The sequence below is a fragment of the Numida meleagris genome, chromosome 4, assembly GCF_002078875.1.
Source record: "Numida meleagris isolate 19003 breed g44 Domestic line chromosome 4, NumMel1.0, whole genome shotgun sequence".
NCBI lineage: Eukaryota > Metazoa > Chordata > Aves > Galliformes > Numididae > Numida > Numida meleagris.
This window is the reverse complement of record NC_034412.1, coordinates 97,321,481-97,332,325: the sequence shown is the minus strand read 5'-3', so window position 1 is coordinate 97,332,325 and position 10,845 is coordinate 97,321,481. Positions and strand designations below refer to the sequence as shown.

Here is a 10,845-nt window from a genome sequence, read left to right as displayed (position 1 = left end):
GTGCAGGGAGCCCCGGGAAGCTGGATGCTGCTCTTCATGGTGGAGGTGATGCAGGGAGAAAGGAGGCTGCTGGGATGGGTTTTGTTTGCTTTGAGTGCAAGCAGAATGTTGGGTGTTGCAATGCGAAGGTGGAAAGGCAAAGTCCTGCATGGTTGCCAGCAGTTGCATAGTCAGTCCTAGAGGATGGGAGGCTTAATCCAGTTGTGTTGTATTGCGTGGGTGATGGCCATAGCTCCAAACTGGGGCATGGCATCCCACAGCATCCCACTCCTTTTCCTGCTCCCCGCTTCTTCCCCGCTGGGGCTCTCACAGGGCTGGGTCTTCCTGCAGGGAGAGCATCGAGTCACAGAATCACAGAATGGTTCAAGTTGGAAGGGACCTTTAAAAGCCATCTCATCCATCTCCCTGCAATGAACAGGGACGTGGACAGCTAGAACCCCTGGCTTTGGGAGGGGCTGCTCAGTTGCTGGGTTTTGCTCCAGGGGGATGGGGCAACGCAGAGAGAAGGTTTGATGTGTGCAATTAATAACAATTAATGCTTCAGCCCTGGCAGCAGTGTAGTGATGCTCGTGGGGCGTGGGCACGTCTGAGCGATGCAGGTGGTGCAGTCAGCCTCAGAGCCAGGGACTTAGCACCAGAGAAGCACCTGTAGGACGTGTCATCCTCTCCCAAGCAGAGCCCTGATGGAGAGCCCGTATCTCTACCTCTCAGACCCCACAGGAACCTTTCTGACCCCAGAGAGGTCACCTGGCTGCAGGTCCAGGGGCTCCTGGGGGCTTTGTCCTGGTGATTAACAGCAGAGCAGGGCCTGACCAGTATGTGGGAAAGGGAAGAGTCACCGTAAGCTCTTTCCCTTTGTAGCAGTTTTAATTTAAGATGAGTTATTAGCTGGGAATACGTGGTCCTCCCCCCCTCCCCGGCTTGAGTAAACATACGTTTTAATACATTTCAGTGAGCAGGGGGGGGAGAAATGGAAGTTTCCAGTGCCTTTATTTGGTTTTTCGGGATGATAAAATATTTTTAAACGCATAAATAAAATGCTCCGTCGCAAAAATGCTGGCGTGTTTTTCCAGAGCAAGGCAGGGAATGGAGCTCAGTTGAAATACAACCATTCTGGGCGATCTCTTAAAGGGAAGCTGGTTTCAATGGGATTGAAGTGCCTCCCCCCACCCACGCTCTCCTTGCTTGAATATTTATGTTCCTACGGAGTGTGACACATTTTTTTTTTTTTTTAATCCCTTTTTGTTTTTAATATGCACATATATTGCATGGTACAACGCCTCAGTCCCATTGGATAGAAGTGAGGAGGGCAGAGAGATCTCAGATGATAAGGAGTGAAACCAAGTGTCATGGTGCCACCTCTGGGCTGGTGGGACGTGGAGCCAGGCTCCGAGCTTCCTGGCTCGCTGGGCTCTCAACTTGAGCTCGGATGTTGCCTGTCATAGTAGATGTGGCAGCCTCAAGTTATCAGCAGCCGAGCCACTGGGGTAACACATCCAGCTCTAGCATCAATGGGTCCTGAGAACAAAAGCCTGGGGGGTGTGCAGGAAAGGTGAATGTGGCTCTGCCCGCTTCTGCTAACGAGCCCATTGTTTTTCCTCGTTTTTCTTTCTGTTGTGATTTTTAGGAGCACTTCTGGAGCTTGGACAAGACAGAAAACAAGATTTCACCGCAGCTGATCTTCCAGATCTGGGACAATGACAAGTTCTCCTTTGACGACTATTTGGGTAAGTCTATTTGGGTAGAGACTAAGACTATTTGGGTAAGGAGAAGGTGGGACATGAGCACAGCCTGACCCAGCTCTTTTTGGGCTAGCCTTGTTAACCGTCCTCAGAAATCCAGCTTTAGGCCAAGCTAAAACAAAACAGAAGCCTGCAGTAGGAAGGATAGTGGAGCCATGCCACAGATCATCTGTGTAGTGGGGAGCTCCAGCATTATGGGATTCTTTGGTTGGCTGGATGTTGTTCTCCTTTTCCTTTTACCACCCCCAAAAGAATTTCCAACACCGAAAGCTTCACTGAGGAAGCATGTGATCAAGATACAGCCTTTGATTAATTACAAAGGCTGAGTGCCCAAATAACCTCTCCCAAGGTGTGCTTTCCAGTTCTAGCTCTGCTCTTCAGGAGCTCTTGGTCACTTTCCCCATATGGCTGCCAGCACTGAATTCTTTGCAGCACCACAGGCTATAACCAATGCTAGACTTAAAAAATGAGACCACATTGAGCCTGTCAAAGCTCAAGGAGGTCAGGAGGCTGCCACGGGGAGCGTTCCTTCATGGGAATAGTCCCTGGGGAAGGACAGGCTGCACAAGGAGTGGTGGGGTCACCGTCCTTGGAGGTTTTCCAGAACTGCGGAGATGTAGCACTGAGGGACATAGTGGGCATGGTGGGATGGGTTGGGATTGGGCTTGAGGATCCTAGAAGTCTTCTCCAACCTGAATGGTTCTGTGACTCTATGAGCTGTTACCCTGAGGGGTCTTCCTACCACGTTCCTCCTTGCAGGCTCCATCCAGATGGATCTCAACAGGATGCCCAAGCCTGCCAAGACCGCTGAGAAGTGCTCCTTAGAGCTCATAGACAGCAGCTTGTCTGCGAGCCGCTTTGTGTCCCTCTTCGAGCAGAAAACTGTCAAGGGCTGGTGGCCCTGCGTAGCGGAGCAGGATGAGAAGAAGATCCTGGCGGTAAGGCCCTTGGGTGTCCTCTTCGTGCTGTCCCTTTGGGGACTCAAAGCATTGAGGAGGGGGGTGCCAACTTCTGAGACGCTGTGGGGTATCTGCTGAGAGCAGGCAGAGGGCAGGTGAGGGGTTGGCATGAGATCGCTCTCACTGAGCTCTTCATGGTCACTGCTGGTAGTGACTGGGCTGCTTTGCCTTCCCCCAGTCAGTATTCTGCATTGTACATTCATTTCTCTGCTTTTTGCTTATGGTATGCTGGTCTTTGTTGCACCCACGCAGGGAAAACTGGAAATGACTTTGGAAATTGTGGCTGAACAAGAGCACGAAGAGCGGCCAGCTGGCATGGGTCGGGATGAGCCAAACATGAACCCCAAGCTGGAGGACCCCAAGTAAGGGCATCCAGAGTGGGAAAGGAACCACTGGGGCAGAGGGTTCTCAGGGAGAAAGCTGGAAAGCTGGGTTCCTGGTGGGAGGCCTTACCACGTGGAGATGTGGGCACCTGGGGACATGGGCAGTGGGCATGGGTTGGGGTTGGAAGTGGTGATCTTGGAGGTCTTTTCTGACCTTAGTGACTCTGTGATTGGGCATGGCGGTGTTGGGTTGGTGGCTGGATGTGATGATTTGGAGGTCTTAATCACTCTATGGTTCTGTGAGTGGGCATGGCGTTGTTGGGTCGGTGGTTGGACTTGGAGGTCTTCTCCAACCGTCAGTGATTCTACGATTCAGTGGTTCTGTCTGCAGGGGGCTTGCTGCATGGGTGAGCTGAGATAACCCAGGGCAGCTGAAGGCTGGGGTAGAGCTCCAAGGAGTCTGCGCAGTCCACGCAGGGGGATGGATTTTCAGCAGCCAGCTCTTACACTGGGGCGTGCTGATGGGACTGGGCATCCAGGAACGTGAAAGCACCATGAAAGTCAGAAGTGACCCCAGCTTTGTTTGTTTGCAGGCGCCCGGAGACCTCCTTCCTGTGGTTCACCTCCCCGTACAAGACCCTCAAGTACATCCTGTGGCGCCGGTACAAGTGGCTGCTCATCTTGGCCATCGTGCTCTTCGTTTTGCTGCTCTTCCTGGGGATCTTCGTCTACGCCTTCCCGGTACGAGGGGTTTGGGAGGGGGGAGATGGGATAGGCTGAGGGGTGGGGTGTGCCCCCAGCCCTGTGCTGGTCCTTGAGGAGTGAGCTGGTGGGCCACGAGGGACCAGAAAGAGAGCGCGTGCTTTTGCTCTCTGCTCACGTCTTTGTGTCCCTGTTTCATCCCTGGAGGTGCCCACGGTGATGGATGGGGCCATGGGCAGCGTGACTCAGCCCATGGCATGGGGTGGAAGTGGATGGGCTTTGTGTTCCCTTCCAACCCAACCATTCCATGATCCTGTAATCGATCCTGTGATCCTACGTCTCTTTCATTCTGTGATTGGTTCTGTGATTTATTTCAAGTCCAACGACGCCGAGGTTCACTGGTTGTTCCCACAAAGCTTTGATGTTGGAAGCGTTGAGCGTTGGTGGGAAAATCCCTGAGAGAAATGCTGCCTAATGAGGGGTACAGCCGCTATGCAGGGCTGAGCAGTGGCAAGATATGCATTGTTGAGTCATTGCTTCAAGGTGCAGGAGGGCTTATAGGCAGCCAGGCAGCCCCGTGTCTCATTGTCAAGGCTTGGAGCATGTTATTACCAATGCAGTGTCTGAAACGAGGCAGGGAGGGTTTTCTCCTCATGAATCAAGTGGCTTTCTCCTGCTTCGCTGTCAGTTCCGCTGGCGAAACAAAACAAAACAAATAACAGAGCCCCGGCCTTCCCATTTGGCTCGGGATGGGTTTTTGTATCCTCCTCTGTTTCTATGGCACCGACATCATTCATTGCTCCATTGTTCCCATCGAGAGAACCAGGATGGGGTTGGATCACGGCTCTCCCCGCCTCCGTGGCCGCGTGTCCTTGGGAAGGGCTGGGATTCTTCTCCTGGAGAAGCGATTCCCGAGGGGGGGAGTAGTGGGAACGAGGAAATAACCTTATGGACACAGATGTTTGCTGCGTTGCATCGTCCCAACCCATTGTGGAGAATCCCCTTCGTGTCGAGCAGCAGAGCCCTGAGCCTTTGTGACCCAGAGCTCCGTGCATCCCCGCAGCTGCGAGCGGCTTTGCGTTCCTTCCAGTGGCATCGTATGAAAGCAGCACTGAGAGAAGCAGAAATTCACTCAAACTATTGATTTACACTCGGTGTTCCTTGGGATTCTTCCCCGTTTCCTGGCTAAGCGTCGTTGTATTTAATTTCGTTTTGGTCGGGTCCATTTCTTCAGCCCTCTTTTGAAAAGAGCAAGGCCGTGCTTCATGGAATTTGTCTGCTTTTTATGCGTTTGGCCAGCTTCCCCGAGATGTTTGAGGTCACCGGCTCTGTATCGACACGGAGATTTAGTTGCTTTCCCCTTCCATCCAGCAATGAATTTGGCAGTCGCGCCGGTGGTGGTTTGCTGTGAAGGATGCCCCTGGCGTGCTGAGCGCTGGCGGGGCGCGCCGTGGCATCCCTGATTAAATGCACTGAAATCCAACCCCTCCTCGCTGCTTTCCTGCCTCGCTTGCCAGGAGCGCTGTCATAGCTCTGTGTGCCGGCCATGAAGCTTGGAGGGCCCGTGCTGCAGGTTTTTGGGTGCATCTGTCCTTCTAGGCATTGCTCTTTGGAGCTGGTCCTTGGCTGAGCAGGAATAGGATGAGAGGTGATGGCCTCACGTTGTGCCAGGAGAGGGTCAGGTTGGATGGTAGGAGACATTTCTTCTCCAGAAGACTGGAAATGCATTGGGATGGGCTGCCCGGTGGGCAGTGGGGTCACCATCCATGGAGGTGTCCCAGAACCATGGAGATGTGGCACTGGGGGACGTGGTCAGTGGGCACGGTGGGATGGGACGGGGTTGGGTTGGGGATCCTACAGCTCTTCTCCAACCTGGATGATTCCATGGTTCTGTGAGTGGCCATGGTGGGGATTGGACGGGGTTGGGTTGGGGATCCTACAGCTCTTCTCCAACCTGGATGATTCCATGGTTCTGTGAGTGGCCATGGTGGGGATTGGTTGGCACTAGGACTTGGTGGTCTTGGAGATGTTCTCCAACCTCAATCATTCCATGACTCTGTGAATCAGAGGAATGCATGCCCACAACGTGCCCTGGGAGTGAGCAGAGCCAATGCTGCGTGGGTCCCCTCCCGCCCTGGAGAGATGGGAGTCTCACCCAAAAATGAACCTGGGGCGTTTCGTTGGCTTTTGGTGTAAAAATATGGTGTTTACATTTTTCTTTTTTTCCTATTTTTTCCTGTTCCCCGTATCATGATGAAAGCTTCCAACCGCAGTCCCAGCTGTGGTGAAAGCCAATGCAGAGTCAGAGTGAGCGGCGTGTTGGACAGCCCTGTGCTTCCAGCTGGAGCCACGGGGCCCAGCAGCAGTCCCCAGCAGTGGTAGTTCCCAAAAGCTCGGGCTTTTCATGGTGGATGAACACGAGCTGACATCTCCTGTCCTGCTCAGAATTATTGTTCAGGGAAAAAAAGGACGGTCTAGATGTACAACAACAGGGAAAACGTTGGAAGTGGGATCTACTGAGGTTCTTCATTTTATCCTGCGGGCTTTTCCACCCTGCCTCGTGTTGGGTGCTTGGCTGTGCTGGCAGAGCAGCCATCCCTATGGAGCAGGGTATCACTGGGAAGGTTTTAGTGGTATCCCCGCAGCAGAAGGCAGCTTCCAGCTGGAGCCAGCTCCTCCTCGCAGCGCCGTGAAAATGTTTACTACCTTTTCAAGCCCTGTTTGCGTTCTGCGAGCCCAGCGTTGCTTCCACCGCCATTCATTCTAATTACAGCTCGCTTTCTGCGCTGATGGATAATCCTGCTTGGCTTTCAGCACTTTGTTAATGCAGATTCGTGGCTGGACAGCAAACTCACGACCCTCCGGAACGCGACCGTAAAAAAAAAAAAATAGAAGCGTTTCGGAGGACAGGCTCTTGAAAGACAAATGGGTGGATAATTAATTCCAAGGCTGTATTCCACTGGAGGCTTTTCTAATGACTTCTGGTAAACTGCCCTAACGTCGCTGGCCTGATTTATGGCATTATTAGAAATCCTCCGCTGGCAAATTGCCCCCTAATTTGCTACACGTCGTAATTTATCGAGATGCTTTTGGGCCGGGCTTTACTTGTTTTTATTTTCTCCCCTCCTCCAAAGAGCTTGCTGGTAAGTGGCATTGTGCTTTGTTTCCAAAGTCATTTTTATTTTCCAAAGCGACGGAGTGGTAGAACATCCTGTACCAATTAAGCTCAATCTGTTTGGGAGAGCCTTCCAAACTGGCTAGGGACGTGGTCACGGGTGTTTGAAGCAGAGCTACTTTAAATAGAGCTCTTTCCAACCAGCCCGTCTTTGCCTGTGTTTTCATTGTGGTCTTGATAAGCGTTGACACAGCTGATTCTTTTTTACAGCGTTGTCGTCTTCTTTCAAGGAAGGAATTGCGCGGAGAACGGGCTGCAGGGCCGTGGGGGAACGTGGAGATGTGGCACTTGGGGACGTGGTTCACTGGGGATGGGTTGATGGCTGGAGCTGATGATTGTGGAGGTCTTCTCCAGCCATAATGGTTCTGTGACTCTACAGGGGGACGTGGTGGGGATGGGTTGGGGTTGGACTGGATGATCACAGAAGTCTTCTCCAAACGTAATGATTCTGTGTATAACTCTACGAGTGGGCACAGTGGGGATGGGTTGGGGTTGGATTGGATGGTCATGGAGTCATAGAATGGCTTGGGTTGGATGGGACCCCAAGGATCATCAAGTTCCAGCCCCTCTCCCGCAGGCAGGACCACCACCCTCCAGATCTGGCACTAGCCCAGGTTGCCCAGGGCCCCGTCCAACCTGGTTTTGAGCACCTCCATCACTCTCTCTGTGAAGAACTTCCCCCTGACATCCAATGTAAACCTTCCCTCCCTCACAGAGGTCTTCTCCAACCGTGAGGGCTGCCCAGAGAGCTGTGGGTGCCCCAACCCTGGAGGTGCCCAAAGGCCGTGGATGGGGCCCTGGGCAACCCGAACTGGTGGAGAGTGCTAGGGGTTGGACTTCATGATCTTCAGGTCCCTTCCAACCCAAACCATTCTGTGATTCCATGATTCCTAAAACCTGGTGGAAGGGACGATCCAAGCCCATGAGCGGCTCCTGCTGCTCGCTGCTGGGAAGCCTCTACTGGAAGAAGGCAAAGCAAAGGGATGCTCTTTGCTGGGGCCAGAGCTCGGCTCCATCCTCAGTCCCACACCGTGCCCAAGATCATGCTTTGACCTCCACGTGCCTCCATGCCTCACTGCTTCTCTGCCTTCTTTCTCCCTCCCCCCAGAACTACGCTGCGATGAAGCTGGTGAAACCTTTCAACTGAAAGCTCCGGTGCCCAGCCAGATTTCAGCAGGATGCCACAGCTGGAGCCGCTCTGCAGCCCAGGACACAGCAACGTGCCTTTCCCTGACGCAGCGTGCCACCTGCAGCCCTCCCTCAGCAGCAGCTCGTGAACCAAACCTCCTCCTCCACAGCAGTTCTGATTTCACCTCTCTCTTCGCCTGCCTCCTTTTTTTGTTTTCATTTCGGTCAGTGCAAAGCTGGAGAGGGTGGGGGTTGGAGAAGGACCTTTTCGTGGGCTGTCTGCGGGCACACGGAGATGTGCTGGTGCTCTTGCAAGGCAGCCAAAATCTCCCGGGTCCTGAGCAGGATGCTCTTGGCAGCCTGCAGCAGCCTCCCTTTGCCTTTGCTGTGCGATGTGCATCCCTGGTTTTGTACGTGGGGCTCCGTGCTGCCACAGCCTGAAGCCTCTGCCATCCCAGAGAGCCAACGCCACAAATCCAGGACCCGGGGGGCAAGGGCTCTGAGATGCAAAACCAGGGCAGCGCTGGTGGCAGCTGCTGTGTCATAACTCCTGCTGAGTTTTGCTCTCGGGTTGGGACCGTGTAGCCTGGTCCTGCTCTCCCCCTTCTGTGGTCCCACGTGCCCCATTGCCTTCCCAGCCAGCGCTGCAGCAGCGGAGGGCACGGAGCAGCCCAGGAGCAACGCAGTGCAACGGGGGCTTTGCTTCTCTCCTCCCTCTGCGTGCAACCCCTGCGCTGCAGCTCAGTGCCTTGTTGCTTTGCTCCTTTTGCTTAAGCCAAACAGCGCAACGCCAGAGCGCAGTGCGTGCTGCAGCCGGGTGCTCGCGGGGCAGACCTTCGGAAGCACAACTGTTTGCTTTCTGCTTTGCAAGCAGTGCGTGATGATAGTACACGTCGTGCAGGTCTTGCTCAGCCCCGGGGAGGGCGGGAGTGGTGATGCTGGGACGGGGCTGCTGCTTCCTGCCCCTCCTGTCCGTGCATTGATCACACGGAGCAATGTGCACTGAGAGGGGGGTTCTGCTGCTGCTGGGTGTGAGCAAGCAGCAGCGCTAAGTGATCCCAGGGGATCTACTGCTCAGGACAAAGCGTGCTGGCATCAGCTGCAGCGAGGCACTTAAGTTGAGCCTGTTCTTAGCAGCAGACGGGGGGAGAAGCGCACGGCTAATTGCTTTGCTGGCGGGGATGTAATGTGAATCCCGTGTTGCTCAGTACTGTGACAGCGCCTGCATTGCACAGGGCAGCTCTGCCACGTGGGAGGACAGCGCTGGGGACGTGGAGAATGTGCCCCAAAGCAGCTGGTGCTCAGGTGGTCAGGTTCTCCACCCCAGGAACCGTTTTGCCAGCGAAACACTTCATGTTTGCCACGTGTTCAGATTATTTCCTGACCTCATTCCCACCCGTGCCCCCCATATATGAGCTTATGCCGACCTACGCAGTGCTGGCCCAAGACCTGGGGATGCTTTTTCCCCTGAGGAACAGGTGAGCTGAAAGGTGAATGCTGGCTTTGCACCTTCCTGGCTGAGTTACAGCACGGCAGAGTGGTGCTGATGGGGTCGGTCCTCTTCCACTGCGTGCCTCGCTGCCTTCCTGCGTGCCTTGCTCTGCCACGGGAAGCCAGGCCCCTTTCTTCCTTTCTTGCTCCAGTTTCTAGATTTGGTGACGTTTCCCATCTCGGTGACCCCCACCTATTTGAGAAACGTGATCTCGGTGCCGAGAGCCCCAAAGAGATGAGCAGCCCAAAGCAGTGCTTCCATCCGACCATGGATGGTTGTCATCCGTCCTGTTGCTCCAACCAGAGACGAGCAACCCTACCAAAATACGTCCATCTGTCACTTCTCCAGAGCCTCTTCCATCACAAAAGCCTATTTAATTCCCTGATACTTTCCAGCAGCTCTTCCATGGCAAACCAGAGTGGGTTGGCAGTGATGGAAAGGGAAGGGGCCGCATCCTTACGTCCAGTCCTTCCCAATCCGGGCTGCAGAGCTGTGTGTTGTCATGGGGCTGTGGTGGGCACAGGCAGTTCTGAGCACCTGCAAACATCAGCCCGGTCTCGTTGTCTCTCCACCAAAGCCAGGCAAGAGGCCGGACCCGTGTAAAGCCTTCCGCTCTCTATGCCTTATATATCACTGTGGTTTACAAATGAAATGCTCTGAAACCTTTTGCTTCCTGGTGTGTTTTGTGGGGCTGCCGAAGCGTTGGTCGTGGGGAGTCGTGGGGAATCCTCTCCCCGCTGTGCCGAGGAGATGCTCCAGGTGGGAGAGCTCCAGGGGATCAGGGCCACTAGGGTCTGTGTCTCCAACTGCCCTTCTTTTCCCTGGAAGGGTGCAGAGAAGAGTATAGAACAGAGCAGAATTAGTGCAGGAGAGGATAGAATGGGATAGGATGGGATAGGATGGGACGGGACGGGACAGGAGTAGTACAGAATAGGATAGGATAGAATTAGAATAAGGTAGGATAGGATAGAATGGGATAGGATGGAATAGAGTTAGAATAGCATACAATAGGATAGGATAGGTTAGAATAGAACAGAATTAGGATAGGATCAGATAGAATAGGACGGAATAGGGTAGGATAGAATAGAACAGAATAGAGCAGAATTAGGATAGGATAGAATTAGAGTAGGATAGGATAGAATAGAATAGAGCAGAATTAGGATAGGATAGAATAGAATTAGAATAGGATGCGTTAGGATAGAATAGAACAGAATTAGGATAGGATATGATAGAATAGAATTAGAATAGAATGGGATAGAATAGGACAGAATTAGGATAGAATAGAATGGGATAGCATAGAATAGAGTAGAACAGAACAGGATTA

General features: G+C 53.4%; 1 protein-coding gene across 10 annotated transcripts in view; it reads left to right on the top strand.

The window, feature by feature from the left end:
- The window catches only part of DYSF (dysferlin), a 68,660-nt gene extending 58,472 nt beyond the window's left edge, over positions 1-10,188 (top strand). For 9 of the 10 annotated variants that reach the window (XM_021395035.1, XM_021395031.1, XM_021395034.1 and 6 more), the window contains 5 exons: positions 1,628-1,727; positions 2,502-2,680; positions 2,954-3,063; positions 3,618-3,765; positions 8,010-10,188. In XM_021395035.1, the coding sequence (XP_021250710.1) occupies positions 1,628-1,727; positions 2,502-2,680; positions 2,954-3,063; positions 3,618-3,765; positions 8,010-8,048 (576 nt within the window). In that variant the 3' untranslated portion in view covers positions 8,049-10,188. Of the gene's footprint in view, positions 1-1,625; positions 1,728-2,501; positions 2,681-2,953; positions 3,064-3,617; positions 3,766-8,009 lie in introns of those variants that run through there. The other variant, XM_021395039.1, reaches the window with a different exon arrangement.